Here is a 20,652-nt window from a genome sequence, read left to right as displayed (position 1 = left end):
TCCTCCCATCATTATACATAATTGCAATTGCTTTCTGTTTCGCATACCGTGCCTTTCTATACGAAACTTTGAATCCATAGTTAGAGGTGATCCTTTCTTGAATTAGTGCAATTGAGACAGATGGTTCTTCCTTTATCATCCCTAGCAACGAAGTCGTGACGTACACATTAAGACTAACATAAGTAGCATTAACATGATTTTTCATCGCACAATAACGTAAAAGCGTACCTAGGACGAGCTTCGCAAAGACTGATACATTTTATACTACTATTCAAGGAAACACGAACACTTGTAAAAACAGGGAGAGTCGTGTCTGACACGCTCCGACACGGTGTCGGACACGCGGTTAACTTTTTCCGACACGTTGGCCATTCCGACACGCGAATTTGACTGTGTCCGACACGGTCAAATGGCATTTTCGTGGTGGAAGCTTTATTAATATATTTTAAATTTTTTTTTAAAAAATTTAAAATATATTAATAAAGCTTCCACCTGATCATATCAATTTTATTTTTTTTGTCTTTTTCCCCTTAAGTAGATAAGAGATCATCTCAGCATCATTATTGTCAATTCCTATCACGCTCTTGTTGTATCTCCTTGTCTCTGATCTCTCTCTAATATGATTTGATCTCTCTATCTGATATTATATCTCTATCTCATCCCAGTTCTTATTTTTTTATTAAAGCTTCCATCTTTATAACGTGTTTATGGGTATTATTAATTTAGTTTCATTTTTTTGTTAAATTATTAAATTTTAAATGAAATATACACTATATAAATTAAAAATATTATTTAATATTAAAACGTGTCCCAACGTGTTGAAATCCATAATTTTTTAGGATTGACATGTCGGAGTGTCGTGTCGTGTCGTGTCATGTGTCGCGTGTCGTATCGGTGCTACATAGCTACTATTTAATTAAAAATGTTATCCGACGATCAAGATAATTCCCGCGAACTCTTTTATTTCATAGAAGTTTATTCTTCTTTCTTACAAAGAAAATAACATTTCATTTGGATTTGTCCCATATCCTATAGAGCTGGAACTATTCTGATTCTGAATTATCCGTCGCTACGCTATTCCCAAGGACTAGCAAAATTGAAATAGCAAAATTCTTCGCCACTTGGATCAAGGACCTCCATATGGCGAATGATATTCACCTTGACTTCGAAGCGGTGTTGTGCATCAAGATGGGCCAAGTTAGTGGCTTGGTCAGATGGTTCAGAGTTTGATGCTAAGAGGCGCTTTCGTATAGAGAGAACACTATCCCCCCTATGACCTCATTTTCTTGATAAGGATAGGGGACGAAAGGGGGAGCTACTTCATTTGGGGCAGGCGCAGGACGTGCCCCTTGTTGGTTAACAGAGGAGGACGTGCCTGCGCTTTGCCCTTCGGAGGATCTCAGGAGCTTCGTCCAAAGAAATGTGGTCATTCAAACAATTGTGATCTCCACCCCATCTGGTAACCTTCTAATTTCCACCAAACACTGATTTTATTGCCCTAACTCGCCACGGGCAACCCTTATCATGGCACAACATTTCATGCTTAACTTTGTAGGCGTGCTCTCAATTACAATTGCATCTTGATGCTCCCTCATGAGGTTGATCTTTAGTGCCATTTGAACCTCCTTTTTGGTTGCAAATTTCTGGTTCACAAATAACTTGTCACCCAATTGCCATGGACCCTATATTGATCCCGATCCCGAAACTGAATCATTAGTACATGATTCTTGTTCGCTCCGATAACTCCAATCAATATGTGTGTAATGTGGAATTCCTTTCCAAAAAGGAATAACAACATCATCACCTGGATATATGAACTAAAACTTGTAAATACATTATTTAAACACCCTAAATCACATACGAGTTATTCATTAAAATACCTTCATGATGTTCTGCTAATTGTGCAGAGCCCATGTCATTAAGTTGCGGGATTTGAGACTCCACCGGGTCATGGTATACTGGGATTTGAGACGCAGGCTTATTACCATCGTCATCTCCTTCTGAAGCACTAGCATCCTCGGCCAAAAGACGTTCTTCCATTGCGATATTTTCATCATCGTAATCGTCATGCATAACCCAAATATGATCATTTTCATCTCCTCCAGAAATGTTAACAACTGGAGAAGCATGAGCAGCAGTTGTTGATGCACGACGTGGATAATTTAAAGCAACTTCCTCACCGGTAAAACAACATCCTCTGCTCCGGCAAAATCCATATACAACTCCAAAAAATATTTCCATGACTAATTGAAATTTTTTTCCATTATCACTCGACTCCTTCATCATCCACCACTTGCAAACTAATATATTGTTCAAGGTGAAGGATCTGTTTACAAAATTTTTTTTATAAATTTTTGAAAATTATACTATGTACTCCCGGGAGAACATAGTGTAACCTAGTGTTCTTTCAGGAGTACATAGTGTAGTTTGTAAATAAAAAGTTTATAAATATAATCCTCCCCGTTGTTCAGATTGCCATATCCTTGTGGTGATACGAGTGATAGATTGGTTACCTTGAAGAGTTAACTTTTGACGAATTCTCTGATACAGTTCATCAATTGTTGAGTTGTGTTTGATACGTGTTGGCCTTTTTTCACCTTCAAAAATTACACATCGTCGGTCTTCCACTTTTCTACCATTGTAATATAACACAACATGAACAGAATCAGAACGTGAACTCATTTTAAAATATAATAACAAATAAAATAAAAAGACTATGAATAAGATAATAATTTTGTATGTAAAAGTAAAAATTGATGGTAGAGAAGAGTTGTGAAGAGTGTGTGAAGTGATAAGGGTTTAAATAGATATATTTTTTACCATTCAAGCCCCAGGCGGGCATCATTTGTGCTTGTGTTACGCCCAAATTGGGCATCACAAGTCACACTCCATTTAAACGTGACCCACGTGAAGGTGGCGTTTACATGGGATGTGATATGTGACGTCCAATTTGAAAGTTAATAAATGTGTAAATAATTTTAAAACAGTAGCAAATTCATAATTTTTTATTTAAATTATAATAAATTAATTTTTTTTTTTGCCCAAAAACGAATATTCATAGCGAGTCATCAAATCAGTGATCGTCGTATCGTATCTACTTTACCATCAATATTTTTTCTTTTTGGAGACACTTTACCATCAAATAGTACTCTTCCCCGTCACCCTCAAAATGTACGACGCTGCTTGCCTTTGTCACACCATTGATGTTTATGTGCACAAAACAAAACTTGGCAAATAAGCATTGGTTTTAAATTTGAACCCTGAATGTTGCATTATGAAACTGCTATTTACAATATTCACATACCACATTAAATCCCCATATTTACTGATGTTGGGTAATTCATTCTACTCTTAATACTAGGCCATAATTGGATGTCTGTCTTGTGAAACCGAAGGAAACTAGAATAGAGAAAATATATCAGTTGTCACACCTTCAAATTTTTAACTTTTGTTTTTGAAACATATATATATATATATATATTTTGGAGTTACCCAACCCTAATTATCTCTTTGAGGCGAGTTGGCTCCCTCCGGTAACCCCACAAGCTTCGACTCTTTTGAGCCGGCTATGAGACTAATCTGGAGTGCGGGGGTCAGTGATGGCTAAAGGTTCAGACCTCTCCCAAGAATGCATTCAGCGGGAATCGAACACATGTCCAACCTCACTAATTAAGCGCCAAGGAACCAACTGAGCTGCACCATTGGTTAAACATATATATTGTTTTACAAAAAATTTCAAATTTTGTTTCTCCACCTTGTTATCTTTTCACTCCTTTCCCTCAAATTCTTATTATTTTTTTAATTGAATACTGTAACGACATTAAATAATGTTAACCAAGATTCTTTTTATTCTGAACAGTGAAGATTCTCTCCCTTTAGAAAAAGAGAACATCAGGGCCGGTCACACACGGTAAAAGTAAGTCTACTGAGGTTAAGGGTGGACTTGAGTGCTTGACTCATGATGCAATATTTTGGTAGATTCAAGGTTAAAGACTTAAAACAGTGAACTTTCTCTTGAGAAACTCAAACAGTCTTATCACAAAGCAATGAATTATTTTAGTTTTTAGTTTTTTTTTATAGAATAAACACCCTTTTTAGTCTCTGTCAATATCTACGAAGTCCTTTTTAGTCCCTGACAATAAAAAAGGACCAAATTGGTCCCTGAAATTACAAAAAAGGGTCATGTTAGTCCTATGTCAACTCCCAAATATGTAGAGTAGCCCTTTTCTTGTACTTTCAGGGACCAATTTGGTGCTTTTTTTATTGCCAGGGACTGAAAAGGATTTCGTAGATATTGCCAGGGACTAAAAATGTATTTACTTTTTTATATCAATTATACTTTTTAATTTTATGATTATGGGCTTATACGAATTTGTTGATTATATTTGAATTTTGAAATTTCAGCGGCAGTGTGCCCAAGAAAGTGTTAGAAAAGGAAATTTTGTTAATGCGACGAAAATACCGAAATCGATATTCTTTTTATTATTTTTGTCCATACTTTTTTTTATAACTTTTTTTAAGTCCAACAAACTTTCCTCGCTGTTGCATCGACAGTTTTATCGTTGGAAAGATGCTTTCTCACGAGGCGTGCATCGGTAATTACTACGAAGCAGCAAGAGGAAAAAGTGAGAAAGAATTAAAAAAAAGAGAATAAATGGGATAATAAAATTGGATTGGAAGGTTTTACCAAAAAAAAAAAAAAATAGATTGGAAGGTTCTTTCTTTCTGACTATCTATAGGAATTTTAGGGTAATGATCTATCTATCATAATCTTATATTATTTGATGGTTTGCTATATATATATATATATATATATATATATATATATATATATATATATATATAGAAAAATTACTCTTATGTTACATGTGATAATTTTCTCTTTTACACATTCTTCGATAACTGTGCCACATTTTTTCTTTTCTTTTTATTTTTCAGATGGTGGAGCCCACAAATTTATCTCTATGACATAAGATAACTTATCTTCTTTAACATAAGATTAATAAAACTCTATATATATATGATATTATCAATTAGATGATTATATTACGCAGTTTTATTTTGAATTTTATATATTTAGCATTTCATTTTATATAATACATCTTTTTATTAAAATATTATTTATATTTATTTGATTCATGTGATACAATGCTTGGAAGTTGATTCACATATTAAACCAGTGATAATTTAGGTTTGCGACTGAATCGATAATCAAGCTGAATTTTGTAACATTGGTTTCTTCATATTCCTCAAAAAACATGTGAATGTGAATACTTGTCAAACACTCCAAGGTGCTGTTTGCATCAAGTGAAGATTTTAGTTGACTCGGAAAATGTAATTATAAGGGATCTACAAGAAAAGTGAATTTGATAAAAGAGTAAAAATAAAGTCGTTTGGTTGGGCAAAATATTACCAAACAAATTGTTTAAAATTTTTGAAACCTATGTTAGGTTGAGAAAAAAATATTGATGGATAAATGGTATAAAATTACTAATATAACTCCATAAAGAAAATGAAACATTCGCGCTTTAGATGAGGGTATTTAGGTCTGCTAGTGGGTTGCCCTTTTGCCATTTAGCCGGCTAAATGCAAAACACCACCCGCAAGTTGTCCCTAAGAAATTCAAAATGGACCAATTTAGTTGAAATCGTGGTTCCTCACAATTTCAAAAAAGGCCCATATTAGTACTCAAAAGGACTAAAATGGATTCATTTTGTATTTCTTAGGACCACGATGGGCCTTTTTATTTGCTAGGGACTAAAACGGACATCATAAAATTTGCTGAGGACCAAAAATAGTTTTTACTCTTTAATTATTTTGCTGTGACAATCTTGTAAATATGAGAATTCATTAATGGCATTTTTGTAAATAACTACATCTTCTTTATAACTTTAAAACTAATCATATTCAAACAAGTTTTATTATTTTTTTACTCTCAAAATCAGTTTTCAAACTTCATTCTCAAAATAGTTTTTAAAAACAAAAAAACAAAAAAAACATTCAAACACACCCTTAAACTCTGGACTAAATGAAATTCCAATGTCAGTGCCATCCCGTGAAGTGGATTTGAGTCAAAATGAACATGTGATACCTTGGTTGGATTATACAATGGATGCCTCTTTACAACATGAATATAGTTCTCATTTTTTACATGAACTATCTGGGGTCATGGAAAATGACCTTCATCTCTCAAATAATTTTACTCTATTTGATAAAAGAAGTAATGGCAATCGGGTGTATACCAATCCAAGACTGATTTGACTTTGTTGCCAAAATTTCTTGAACAAAATGTTGTAGTTTCTAAACAGTTGGAATTTTCTTGCAAAGAGAGTGCCATTAAGATTGAACAATCTTCCAATCAAGTTCCTGATGAAAGTGGTGCTAAAGGACAGATAGTTGCTGAAAAAAATATGGAGCCACCACTAGCCTCTTCCTCTGTTTGCTCTGGCAATAATGCATATAGAGCTTCGGATAATCCTAAAAGTCTAAAACAATAGTTATTGGATGTCACAATCAAGAGTAAAAAAATAGTTATCTCTTGCACAGCTCAGTTTTTCTTTCAAAAGCATCTAGTGCTTTTCATAGCCAGAAATCAAAGAATTCCATGATACAACATGCCTTCACTTTTAAATCGAGAATGTTAGTTGCCTTTTGTAGGCCATGAACATATAAGGAAGAAAAAAAATAAAAATAAAATAAAAAAATTTGTGCGGAAGAAGCAACCTTTATCTACCCTCAATCGTGTTCAACCCATAAATCATACAATAGACAGGTTACAATAGACATGTTACGGGTTTAAAGTCCCTGATCAGATGCATTCTTGATCAATACTTTAGACTTAAAGAACACGAGTCTTCCGATGAAAATGGTTATATATATGTGGCGCCTTATTAATCTAAGATTAAGTCAAATTAGCGCCCTCATCAAATTTCAATCTTATTGGGTAATTTTCTTAATTTTATCCAATCAATCCAATTGATTGGTTTCCCCAATTATAGTCAATTAATCTAATTAATTGGTTTCCTTAATTTTATCCCATCAATCCAATTGATTGGTTTCTCAAATTTCAACTAATTAATCTAATTCATTGTTTCCTTAATTTTAGTCAATCAATCTAATTGATTGTTTTTCAATCAATCTAATTGATTGTTTTCCTTTATTTTCTCCATCTTAATTAAATCTAATTTAATGACTATATTTAAATTCAAATTTTAAATCCAAAATTCAAAATTAGAATTTAAATTAATTTTATTTAAATTTTAATTTTCAATTTTCAATTTTCAAATTCGAAATTCGAATTCAAATTATTTAAATTTAAAATTCAAAATTCAAAATTAGAATTCAAATTAATTTTATAAATTTAACATTTAAATTAATTAAGTTACATCATGGATCAAGTCCAACTTGGCGCATGATGCCACTTACCCTTTCTTGGCGCAATATGTGGGCTTTACCACATATGCTAGAATTCAAGACAATGCTTTGTTATCCCAGAGCTAGTTGAGTTCATTGAATGATCATACTGCTATACCTATTTGGTTACCGTGTGAATTGTCTTTTCATCTCAGTTATCCGTCCCATTGACCTAGGTCAAGGAAAACGTATCAACCCATGTGGTCTAAAGTTAGCTTTTGCTGAAACATGGAATCTTCATTTACGGACTCTAAAGAGAGGGCCATCTCATGACTTCTTTATTATGCATAGATTCTCGAGTCTCGTAAATATCATCCTGATTTCACTGGTCTACGGATAACCTAATCTCTCACAAAGATTGACGAATTCTTTCAGCTTGTCACACTAGCCCTAAGTCCTTAGGGTATGCTCAATAGTATACCTACGAGTCTCCATGTTTTAGGTAGACAAGGTATACAATCAAAGCAAGCCTTCCAAAGCATAGGTCTATATAACAATGTTAGGTCTAAGGAAAGACACACCCAAATAATAAGAGACATTACCTATTGATACTATTTGTGAGATTTCCTTGTAGTGTCTCTTTGTGGGTCAATTCAGTGCGAGCTATTCTCCAATAGGTTCACCCACGAGTCAGCTAAGACATCTCCATATCCATAGCTCACGAGGACTCTACCTTGCATCTCCATGCAAGTAGCTGAATAGTGCTAGTCTTACCCTAGATCACCAATGCCCATTATTGGTATCTCTAGACTAGGAACATATTTCTGGCAATGGGCATGTGGTATCATTAAGCCCTCATGATCGTGATCCCTATCACAGATCCTCAATGTGACACTTGTTCCATTCCAACAGCTTTATCCAATTACTCATATTCAATATTTAAGACATGCAATATGAAACAAGATAAAGAATGTTTTTATTCATAAAATTTATTCAGGACAATAAAGAAGTACATGGGTCCATCTGACTCTCAAATTGTCTGTAGGACACCTATGTACTAACACATAATATCACCACAAGCAAAAAGGGCAAGTATATGATGATGTGGCCATGGAGTTATTGGGCTCGTGTGATGAATTGGTATTGGTGAGTGACTACAACAAGATTCCACATTGTAGGGAAGGGAGTGAGAGTGGAAGTGTAAGGGTAAGACCTTTTTGTGCCACGTGAGGGATGATGGTGTAAGAAGGGCTCGGATCTTGGACGAGGGAGGAAGAGAAATCATGGCAGAAGGCATGGCGGAGAAGGACAGGGGTAGCAGGATTTGGTTGCAGTTTGGGCTATGGATCAATTATTCGAGCGATGCCATAGTTGTTGATGCAAGGGTTGCACGGTGATGTGCAGGTACAAGGTACAAACTTTTTCTGGTCTTTTTCCTTACGGGGAAGATGACCAATTTAGATTTGGGTGTGTTGGGTTATTGGATTTTCAGAAATAAACATACTGAAGAGAAGAAGACAACAACTTAAGTTATATTGTCATGGAAAACTAATACGACGTCGTTTTATATCCTACATGGAATGTGAGTCAAACACTTAATGTTACACGTGAGCATCGAAACTGACGCCGCTCGAGCTCCACTAATAGAAGGACTAACACGAGCCTACTTTGAATTTACGAGGGACCACGAATGGTCTTTTTTTTTTAAGGATTAAAATAGGCATCGTGAAATTTATTAAAGACCCAAAAAGGTATTTACTCTATTTATTAATACTGAAACCATGGTCTCACATGGCTTATGGAAATTCATGAAAGAAAATATACTATATTACTAGCTAGGGTTTTATAAGAGTTATGTTGTAGGAAAAATGAAGTGGTCATGTTATAGAGATTCGTATTTCGTTCCTTAGGTTGTTTTTTTTTTTTTTTTACTTCAAAAAATGTGACGCCCACAAAATATTGTATGTGTAAGAAACTCTCTCTTTTTTCTATTGCATGATAGATACAAACCCCAATATTACTATTACAAAACCAATTGGGAATAATGTTTATTGAAAGACTTACAACCTTTAACATTGTCATGGTTGAGGCACGTCCTTATGCCCGTCTAAATTGAAAATTTCTTTAATATAACGAGAGTATCAAATTCGGTATTTCTTTTTATTAAAAAAAGGAAAAAAATTCTATTTTAACCCGTCCTTTCTTTTATAATTATTTTTAGGGGCCGTTTGGTATACGGATAAATCCGGGAAACTAAAATTTTTAAAATTTTAAATTTACAGATATTATCGTAATAAAAATCATATTTTTAAAAATTGAGATTTTGACGCTGTATTCCCAGTGGGGGAGGATGTAATGTCCCACATCGGTTGGAGAGAGGAACGAAGGATGCCTTATAAGGGTGTGGATACCTCTTCTAGTGTGAGACCTTTTGTGGGGTGTCACAAGAAACAAAATCGTGAGCTCGACGGTGCTTGTGCGCGGGGCAAAGCGGACAATATCATGCTACAGGGTTTGAGGCTGTTACATTTGGTATCAGAGCCTGGCCCTGAACCGATGTGTACAACGGGGACGCTGTATTTCCAGTGGGGAGGATGTAATGTCCCACATCGGTTGGAGAGGGGAACGAAGCATGCCTTATAAGGGTGTGTAGATACCTCTTCTAGTGTGAGGTCTTTTGTGGGGTGTCCCAAGAAACAAAACCGTGAGCTCGACGGTGCTTGTGCGCGGGGCAAAGCGGACAATACCATGCTACAAGGTTTGAGACTGTTACATTATTTTCGAACAAATAAAAAAAAATTTCTCATAGACCAAACGCTCCGATTAAGTCCTAAAATCTTTCCCACTTTAGTATGGATATACCTATAACGCGAGGACCGACTCGATTGCCAAAGCTGCTATCAACCTCCAGGAACCTTTTATCTGTTTGTCTGTGGCTCCTGTTGGTTTAGAATCTCTCTCAGAGATCGACACTACCCTTTTGTAGTTTGTTTTTTTGTGTTTTCTGGGCTTGAGCCCCTTTTAATTACTAAAAAAAACAAAAGGTTTTCTCGTTTAAAGCTAGTTATTATGTATATTATACCGAGGGAAAAGTCATTGGAGATAACTTTAGAGATAAAGTTATCTTCAGTGAGCACAAAACGACGTTGTTTTGAATTTATATGATTAAAAAATTATAATGATAAAGACTAAAATAACACTGCAATATATAATTACAAAAACACCTTGATTTCTGTTCTAAAATGATGTCGTTTTGGGCTCACTGGAGATAACTTATCTCCATTGACCGGAAAAATCCTTTACCTTTATACTAAATGAGAAAATCTTTGGTACAACACACATATATATATATATATATATATTGAAAAGGAAAATTTTAAAACTTAAAATGAATTATACAAAACAAAAGATATGGGTTAAAATGAAATTTTTTTTTTCTCTCTTTTTTATAGAAGAGAGTACCGAGAAGACATACACGTGATTCATATGCTTGCTTAGATTTTGATAAATAAAAGGTGTAGGGCATTTTTGTTTATTTATATTTGCCTAATACTCCTTAATATAAAATGTTTAAATTTCTAATAGAATCATTAAGCTAGTTACTTTGTTTTACTTTTACTGGTAATGGTGCAATTCCTTTCAATTAGGTTTGTTTGGGTAGCTTAATCCGGTTGAGTTGAACAGAATTACAGTGACAGCAAAATTCTTTCTATCAAATTGTTTAATCAAATATATATTTAAGACTTGAAATTGATTATCAGTTAATCCACACACAGTCGTATTTGGATAGTATTTAATTCTAGATTTGGCAGTGCATTTTTTACACTTTTCACATGTAAAAGAAAAAAAAAATACAATTTTAATATTATAAATATATACTCTTAAAATACATAATTATAAAAAAATAAAAAAATAAAAAAATAAAACTTAAGTCTAAATTAGAGCTAAAATTTATGTTTATCTATTAAAAAAACTAAAATTTATGTTCTATTTTTCCTTTTTCCAACATTTCGAAAAGGATAGACAAAATAAAACCTTACGCCGGACGAATGGCTACATGAGTTCAGACCATGAAGAAACCTTTAATTCCATACCCAAAGCAAATGCATATTTAACATTCTGATTCATAAGATCCAAGGGACAAAAACGAGTTTAATAGTTGCTTTAACCTTAAACAATGTATTTATAGTTTCCAGCACTATGCCTTCAGGATCCCTTTTATTACCCCCGATATACTATATAACTAATTACTTCACTTTTATATTTAATCATTAAAACAATATGTGCAAATCACTCATACCGTCTAGCTACATCTAGAGGACCGCCTATATACATTAAGAGTAATTAATTAATAGGTGTTGGTCCAACGTTTGGACAGTCACTTATTGACCTTCTTTTTAGCCTAGTGCGGTTCTTCTACATAAATTCAAAGCAATAAAAAAAAAACCACGCAACAAACAAGCGAAGCACTCAAGCAAAAATCACCCCATTCTATGACGAAGTAAAACACTTTAGCAACAATAACTGCACCCCTCTTCCACAAGTGCCATGAACATAGGCCAAGTTTTCATTTTAAACCATGAAATCATGCAATCCAATGGAATAAACCATTCTCTACAAAACAGAAATTGAACATCAGAACCACTGTTCTTCGCTCAACGATAGCTACCTAAAGGGTCAGCTGTTTTCCCAGATCTAGCATCAGTCCATGCTTTCGCAATTGTTTTCTTCATCTCCTCATCTCCATCATCATACATATTCTGCAATTCATTACATGCATGGCAAAGGTCAAATTGAATGTTCTCAAGTGTACACAAGTAAATGCATAAAATTAAAACAAAGTAGCTTCATCCAACTATTGATAAAACATAATCTGACCTTCATTAGGTCCATGATTCCTGCCATCGGGTCTTTCTCTTTATCCAAATTTGGCTTCAGCTGTAACATCAACAAAAAAGTTACTATTCATCACATGGATTAACAGGGAAAGAAGCTGTCATTTTACTCAGAATTTCACTACCTTGTCTTCTTTGAAGTGCAAATCTAGCCAGTTTCCTTTGGAAGCCTTGACCAATGTGATGATCGCCCTTGTAGGCTTGATCATAACCTTACATTTCTCTGGCACTATCTCCTTGTGCAATTTTGGTATTGCACATCGGTAGTTCTTCCCTTGAATATCATGGAACTTAACATCAAACGACATTGGTTTAAACTCAGATTCAATTTTATTTTCATCAACTCCCTCTAGAGACACGTATATCTGCAAAAGCAACATGAAACACAGTCAACAAGAGAAATTTGCTGCGGTTGACAAAAAAAGTAACTATTAGATGCCATTGTTTGAATTGTTTAAAATAAGATGAAATAAAATAGAACCCAATACCTCCATTTTTCTTTCTTCAATTTAATAGATATGAGACTGAACAACTTGTTTACTAATATCCCAGCTATTCTATCCAGTTCCCAACCAATGAAATGAGAAACCTCCTCTATTCCATCATAAAATATCCAAATAATGGTATAACAATTTATTCCATTCCATTCCATGGAACTCATTTTCATTACCTTCCACTTTCATTAATCATCCAACCTTAAGGGGACCCCAATCCAACCTCGAGTGAAGTGATACTGATATGCATCTAACATATGGAGATTTCTAAGTAAAAGAAGCAAGGAATTAATCATAAATGTGTGAAAATAAGCTCATAAATGCAAGAAATATTGATTATTCCTTCTCAATCATTCTCTCACTCAATTTATGCATTTTGATAGCAGGAAACACCAAAAAGAAGTGAAAGAGAGAAGTTAAAATTGCATAGTCTCGCGGAAAAAATGGCGCGATCCGCGCGGATTTGGCGCTGATCGCGCAGGCGTCATGAATGCAGTCCTTGATTTGTGGAGTCGCGAATTTGGCACTGATCGCGCGGGCGTCATGGATGCATTCCTTGATTTGTGGAGTTTGATTAAAAGTGAAATTTAATCAAATTAATGAGAGGATTATGACCTGATTGATTGGTGGAATTATGAGAAAAATGAAAATTTAATCAGAATTAATTCAAGGATTATGACCTGATTGAGTAGCTGGCTATATAAAGGAAGCAGAAACTCTAAAACAACATCTTTAGCTGGAGAGAATTCTTAAGGCTCATGTTGGAGATCCTTCATCTTCTTCTTCTTTTTCTTTATTGCTTTTATGAATTCTTTTTATTTTAAATTGTCAGACATGAATATGTCTGGCTAGTTTTTTATATTGTGGTAAGGTCACAACCCTTGATGTGAACCCCTTGTATTTTGGTTAAGTTTATGGTTAATTATTCAATTGAATTTATTTTACTCTGTTCTTCATTCCATAATTCTTTTAGAATTCGCGACTCTACTAGGATTGCGAGGGTTAGGGTTCACAATAGGGATATTGGGATTCTAATTCCTGACAAAGGGTAAGATAACTGTTCATGTATGCACTAGGGATAGGCTACATGAACTGCAAATGTGAAAAATTCACTGGGCTTAAAAGATTAACTTGAAAAGAGATTTCTAAGGGATTAGGATTCTAATAGGGTTAATAAGGTTAAGATCACTAAGGGATTAGGGCTTAACTCATTAATTATAGATGGTGAATTATTTGGTCAATTGGGTAATTAAATATAAATATTAATCAATATTACAAGGTGGGGATCGGAAAGGTGTTGGCGTCCTTTACTGCAATAGTTTTTCTTTTAATATTTTTCTCAAATCTCAATCTTTGATTTTAATTTCTTCAAATTTCTCTCTGAATTGTTCACGAAATATTGAACGGTTCACAATTGTCACGATACAATTACTTTAAAAACCTCTTTTGTTCATCCAATTAAGAAAGGGATAGTTAAAATTAAATTTGGTGCCTCAATCCTCGTGGGAAGATATCTTACTCACTTTTTATTACTTGGTACGATCGGTGCACTTGCCGATTTTACGCAACAGATACGCGGAATGATTAGTTCAGTTTTACAAGTGATTAACTACATTAGTTTTACACGACACAAAAAACCTCACCCCGAACACGACCCGATTAATTATTCGTGTCAAAATTCTCAACCCAAACACGACCCGCTTTTTTTTCGGGTTGACACGACACGACACGAATAATCTTATAATGTAACTATGACCCATTATTACACGTGTTAACACGACTCGACCCGACACGAATTTTGGAATACTCACATTCAAAACTTGTATTTAGGCACTGATTTTACATCCAATAAAAGCATATACATCCAATAAGAGTGAAAAGGGTTGTTTGAAACCCTAAGTATATGTTATTTCTTTTATACCACTCACAAAAATGACTATAATAACCTTATACAAAAACTATTTGTGGGTCAGAGCGGGTTAACGGATTGACCCGAACCCGACACGAATTTTTTCGGGTCATTTTTCTTCAACCCGAAGAGTAAACGGGTTGACCCAAATACGAAAATTTCGTGTCGGGTCCGGGTCGGGTTAGTGGGTCGTATCAAGAATTGCCACCCCTAATGAGCTGATGATTAATTGAAACAGAACCAATCGAAATTTGAACTTAGGTAGAGAATACCATGCTGTTTATCAACACTCAGATATCTACTTCTACACCATGACAAGTATCTCCAAGAATTATGTGCTCTTTACCTTTACTTTGTCGTTATCCTGATCCCAACTGAAAGATGCAAGTGTAGAATAATTCCGTGCAGGTGCAGGTGCAGGTGACACCCTAGTTCCAGTTGAAATTGGTGCTGGAATCTGTGACGCTCGTGCAGAGGATGCCTCTGTTGATAACTGCAAAACAAAAAGCAGATAATAATTACTAATAAGCAATTATACAACACAATTGACAAGTAAATAAAACCGCAATAATCCTCTCGTGAAGGAATTAGAAAGCAATAAAAATTCACAAGAAACAAAGCAGATAAGGTTATCAAAAAAGAAAAAGGTAAATTAACAAGAAGTGCTAAAACGAAATAATGCTAAACAAGCCCAGAAATAGTGAAATTTAAAAAACAAAAAGGAAATGAAGAGTGATAACTGAAAACCTTCTCCAAGTTGCGAATCTCAGAGGTGAGGAGAGAGAGTGTTCGAGGTCTTTTCGCGATTCCGTGCAAGTGACGAAGCTCTTCCAAATCCAAAGCCAATTCTTCCGCCATTTTTCACCAAATGAAATCGAAGCGACGATAAGAGGAAAATTTGCTCTTCAACTATGTTTTATATGGCGTTTGGAATATGCTAGAGGAAGCTTTACATTACAGCCTACAGGGGCAATTTGGGGCTCTCACTTTTTTTTTATTAGGGTTTTCCTCTCAACTCATCAGTCATCACAGAAGAATCTGGAGAATACGAGGATAGAAACAATAGGACTTGTTTGAATAGAATGTTGGGCCCAGTATTGGGCTTTGGTTATAGTGTTGAAAAATTCAAGTATTTACATTTTGATTTCCAGCCATTTAACAAATTTTAAAATTGTTACCACCTGCTCCTGATTACTAATGTGTTTTATTCTCAAGATATACGCACATCGTATTTTAGAAAAAATCAAATTCAGAAGTAAATACTAATATATACATAGTGTTCGGTCCGGAGACACAGATATTTAGTCAAAGCTTAGTATATTAATATTGGATTTAACGAAACTCTCAGGTACCCATGAAAGAGATAACTTTGAGGTAAACAGATTACGAGTGGTGTGTGTGCAGTAGAGAGTGTGTTAGGAGTCTCACATTACATTGATTGTGTAAACAACTAATGTGAGATTTATAAGGTCTTGAGTACTTCCACCATTTGAGCTAGCTTTTCGGGTGGTGATCTTATAGATCCCTATCATTTGGTGCTCTATTTAAGAGTCGGGCCGCGAAAAGAGCTAACTAATAGGTGAGTGAAGCCGCCCAAAAGGAAAAAGAGCTACCATCGGGTCAGAGTAAAGGTCATCGTGGATGTCGGCCTTAAAGAGGATGACAATGTTAGAAGTCTCATATTAATTGTGTAGGGGACGAATGTAGAATTTATGACCTTAAGTACTCCTATCCTTTAAACTAATTTTTTGGATGGTGATCCATGGATCCCTATTTATAGGATTTATACCTATGGGTGGTGGAATTTTGAACTTTTGTTAGCTCTTCTGAGGCCCATATCCAAATTCGTAGTTGCTTATTAGGATTCGAAGCAATTAATGACTCTTTTCTTCATTTGCCTTAATTTTCTTTTTCTGCACACTTTTCTTGGGCTTTAGATAATATAATATGATTTGCTCTAATTAATAGCAGATAGTTAAGAGTGTAAAATTTTCATCCCTTCTAGGAAGATGTACGCCCAATTCTGTGATGTAAATTGCTTCTCTTGAGCATGTGTCATCAGAATATTCCAAAAAAAATTCTCTATTTTTTAATACAAATGAAGGGCTAAGCCCCTAAGAAACAGAAACTAAGGAACTGTAAAGGAAGCCCCAGAAGGAGCAAAATTAGCTAGGTAGTGTCTTCAATTCCGTTCCATTATCTTGAGTTTGCGTGATAAGAATATTCTGAAGCTGCTTTTGCAACTGTGCTTTTATTTGGTGGTTAGAAGCAACGTTTCTACACACTCTTTCCTTCTCAGCCAAGAGTTCCAACCTTCTCATCTCAGCAGCAACTATCTCCGAATTACAAGAATTCCTGTTGTTGCTTTTAAGTTCCATGAAAGAGGACCTCAGCTGAAAGCAAGAAAGATAACTCAATTCAAACACCTTGCAATCACCGCATTAACTCGCATTGTTATTCATTTCATGCAAATCAACAAATTTCCAATAACCTTATTTACACCATTCCTCAAACTCTCAACTTCCCTTTCACATTTCACAACAAACTTCTCAGCAATTTCCTTGAACTCCTTCATTTCCATCATCTTCGCTTCGTAAAAGCTATCTCTCCTCTTGCGCAACTCCTCAATCTCCTCCACCTCGTTCTGCAACGACCTAAACAGGCTCAAATCCAACGCCAATCAAACGGTTACACTCAAACAAATAGAACATTCCAGTTTAACACGCTGGTGGTGGATACCTCAATTCTTGCCAAACGGATTCATATTTCACTTCGAGGTTCTCGATTTGAGACTTGAGAGCCAGAATCTTGAAATTTTGCGATGCGATTTTTCGATCGAGCAACGAGCACCTCTGTTCCATGGCCCTGATGTTTGCAAGCTTTGAAGCCAGAATCTGAGACTTATTGGCTTGCAACTCTTTCTCGGCCTGCAAATTGATAACGGAAATTTCATCCGTTTGGTTCCATAGAAAAATGAGGATACGGATCTTAAACTTGTGTGCTCAGAATTTAATGCTAAGAGGAAATTCAAGACCAAATATTAGTTTGTTTTTCATGGTCTTGACTTTGAATTTCTTTGGAGGTAAAGAGGAAGTTAGAGGTTGGATTGAATTGAACCTGGAGTTGAGAGAGACGTTGAATTCGAGTGCGGTCCATATGCTCGAGTCGTTCATGGAATGCTGAGGAAAGAGCCATTGTTGCTGCACACAATCACAGAGCGTATATTTTATTTTTATAGTTTTATGCAATGAATCACCATAATTAAAAGTCAAGATCCTTTCAAAATAAAGGAATATGTTTCCATAATTTTGTCTCGTGTGATACATAAAAATATTGGTATAATTTATCTAATATAATACATAAAAAAGCAAATGGAATGCACTATGAAAAAAAGAGAAAAAAATAAAATAAAACTCACATATTTTTTTTTTATTAACCAACCATATGTATCTTTCACATAAGATAATTCTATTTGGGACGAATTTAAAATTAAGGCTTTAAATCTCTTCCAAAGATAACACGAGTAGAATTGAATAGATACTCTCACCCCTACCTATTCAGTTCTCATGTACCAACACCAACTAAGTTATCTTTATTTGATAAACTCATCCATTTTTTATGTGTACATGAGATAAATTGTAATAGGGAGATATTATAAAATATTAACCGTTGATTTTCACCAATCTAAATAATTAATAAGTATGACCCAATAAGTTATAACCGTTAGATTGACGAAAATTAACAATTAAGATTTGATAGTAAAAGATAATAAGAAAAGAGAGGTAGTAATTAGTAAGTATAAACTCTTTCTTTGTAATATGAAAAATATATTTTTCCTTGAAAATAGCAAAAAGTTCATTAATAGACTTGTGATTTATTCTAGAATCACTTATATTTTTGTGATTTCTTTTATCATTTATATATCTGTAGTTTACAAAAGGTTATATTTTTTTGTCACATGTGTACCTGTGATTTTTTACTTTTCACAAATCATATTGGTATATATGATAAAAAAAACCACACGACATAGATACTGAAACAAACCCCAAAAGCAAACTTTTTCCTTAAAAATAATAACATAAAATGCTAAATGATAATATAAAAGTCTTTTAAACTTAGTTATTTTATTTTAATTGGTCAAAAGCTAGTTACTCCTTATTGTGAATTCATCCTCTAAAATAAAGCTCAAATAGTTCATGAATAGTGCAATTTATTTATAAGCATGTGTAACATCTCTCCTCTCATTGATTGCCATTTGGTAGTTTTACGTGTCTTTATGCAAAGTGTTCATTCAGTCATTGAATATATAAAATCAATTTATGATTCATAATTATAATAATCATACATAAGTATTCATAGTAGCAGCAGCTCTTGATAATAAAAAAATAACAAAAAAATTATAATTCACGATGCCCTTAAATAGGTAATGACAAAAAAATAAAAAATAAAATCAATGAAACCGACTTCGAAAGCTCAACGGGTGCTCATTGCAAAATATGAGTCTTGATTATAAGAGTGATTCTAAGGACTAGGTCAAATTTGAGGGAAAAAAAAATTAAAATATTATTATTTTAATAAATAATTATAAATACGTAGCTGTTTCAAAACTATTTACGAATCTATTGCACTTATTCATGTCCAAATTAAGCGTGACTATTCACGCTCAAATTAAGTGTGACTCCCAAGGCATTCATGCCTAATTTAGGCGTGAATAGTCAAGCCTAATTTGGCCATGACTCGTCTGGTATTGACACGTGACACAAAAAAATCAACTTACGAACCGTAAAATTTTGGAAAGCCATAACTTATGACTTAAGTATTCAAATCAGGTAATTTTTTTTTATTCCACAAAACTTTTTGAGATCTACGCAATGACACCTCATTTGACATATTTTATCTCTCACCAAAACAATTCAAATTTGCAATAATGATATTATAAGAATGCTTAAACCATAAGCCTTCGAATTCCGCGTCTGAGATTTAATATAAAAAAAATAAAGATTCGATTTATGATTTAAATTAAAAAATCATTTTTTTTATTTTTTAATATAAAAAATAAATAAAGATTTGGTTTGTAATTTAAATTAAAAAATTAAAAATATTATTAATAAGGAAAATAAAATAAAAATTTGATTTGTGATTTAAACTCAAAAACCAATTTGAAAGATCCGTATTAATAAAAGAAATAATTAAATAAATATTCTAAATCTTTAAGTAAGAAAAATTTTATTTTTGAAAACCATTTATAAGCTTCCAACGAATCTAGCTATAAAGACTCACCTTTGTTTTGTATCACAGATTTTTTCAAACTTTAGATGGACTAATCTACTTTGGTGCCATCTTTATACTACCTTTATTGCAAATTTGAACTTTGTTTGTGAGAGATAAAATATATCAAATGAGATGTCATTGCATAGATCTCAAAATATTATGTAGAATAAAAAAAATTACCTGATTTAGATACCCGAGTCAAAAGTTATGGCCTTATGAAGTTTTACGGTTAAACTATTAACTTTTTGTACCACGTGTCAACACAAGACGATTCACGCCTAATTTAGGTGTGAATAATCACACCTAATTTGGGCATAAATAAATACAATAGATCCGTAAATAAGTTTGAAACAACAACTCATTTATAATTATTTATTAAAAATGCAATATCTTAATTTTTTTCCCCCAAATTTGAGTCCATTTCAATTTGATCATCTCAAGTTATTACCAATTCGGTTACTGGCTCAATTGTAAATTGTATATTACACAGTCTATCACATTTAATGCCACGTGACAAGCTTTCATAAATTGCTCCAAATTGATGCCACCTAATTGCATTTCTATTTGGGTGCTACTGATTGCATTTGTTAGGCAAAATAATTAAAGAGGATATTAATTTTATAATTTATTATTTAAATCTTAATTTTTAATTTTTTTGGCCCAATATAAATAGGGGTAGAATATTGTAATAATCAATTAGTGTGATTATCAATATTACTACCAATCAATT

At 33.8% G+C, this 20,652-nt stretch overlaps 2 protein-coding genes across 3 annotated transcripts; both read right to left on the bottom strand.

Moving 5' to 3' along the window:
• Positions 1-11,823: 11,823 nt before the first annotated feature.
• Positions 11,824-15,622, bottom strand: LOC133300066 (uncharacterized). 2 transcript variants are annotated; one of them, XM_061499554.1, is made up of 5 exons: positions 15,399-15,622; positions 14,998-15,144; positions 12,360-12,613; positions 12,232-12,307; positions 11,824-12,113 (listed from the first exon to the last, which is right to left on the bottom strand). In XM_061499554.1, exons 1-5 carry the CDS (start codon positions 15,507-15,509, stop codon positions 12,009-12,011), a joined length of 693 nt encoding a protein of 230 aa, XP_061355538.1. In that variant the 5' UTR covers positions 15,510-15,622; the 3' UTR covers positions 11,824-12,008. The 2 variants fall into 2 exon arrangements, with proteins under 2 accessions (XP_061355538.1, XP_061355539.1); XM_061499555.1 differs by having other exon boundaries at positions 12,232-12,291; positions 12,374-12,613; positions 15,399-15,605.
• A 1,194-nt stretch (positions 15,623-16,816) lies between these two features.
• LOC133300064 (uncharacterized) lies at positions 16,817-17,846 on the bottom strand. Its single transcript, XM_061499551.1, has 4 exons — positions 17,769-17,846; positions 17,391-17,578; positions 17,143-17,305; positions 16,817-17,044 (listed from the first exon to the last, which is right to left on the bottom strand). Exons 1-4 carry the CDS (start codon positions 17,844-17,846, stop codon positions 16,817-16,819), a joined length of 657 nt encoding a protein of 218 aa, XP_061355535.1.
• Positions 17,847-20,652: the final 2,806 nt, after the last annotated feature.

Source organism: Gastrolobium bilobum, unplaced genomic scaffold, assembly GCF_033153095.1.
Source record: "Gastrolobium bilobum isolate Gb01-03AN ecotype WA unplaced genomic scaffold, APGP_CSIRO_Gbil_v1 utg14654, whole genome shotgun sequence".
Classification (NCBI taxonomy): Eukaryota; Viridiplantae; Streptophyta; class Magnoliopsida; order Fabales; family Fabaceae; genus Gastrolobium; species Gastrolobium bilobum.
This window is presented reverse-complemented; position numbering and strand designations above follow the sequence as displayed.

Bases quoted from the DNA above. Each gene is read 5' to 3' on its own strand.
- LOC133300066 (XM_061499554.1), bottom strand. From the start codon at position 15,509: ATGGCGGAAGAATTGGCTTTGGATTTGGAAGAGCTTCGTCACTTGCAC. The intron at 12,308-12,359 runs AGTAAAATGACA...AATAGTAACTTT, and splicing joins GACAAGGTAGTGAAATTCTG to TTTGTTGATGTTACAGCTGA. The intron at 12,114-12,231 runs GTCAGATTATGT...AATGAATTGCAG, and splicing joins GAATCATGGACCTAATGAAG to AATATGTATGATGATGGAGA.
- LOC133300064 (XM_061499551.1), bottom strand. From the start codon at position 17,846: ATGGCTCTTTCCTCAGCATTCCATGAACGACTCGAGCATATGGACCGC. The intron at 17,579-17,768 runs GTTCAATTCAAT...ATCAATTTGCAG, and splicing joins AACGTCTCTCTCAACTCCAG to GCCGAGAAAGAGTTGCAAGC. The intron at 17,306-17,390 runs GTATCCACCACC...GAGCCTGTTTAG, and splicing joins TCCGTTTGGCAAGAATTGAG to GTCGTTGCAGAACGAGGTGG.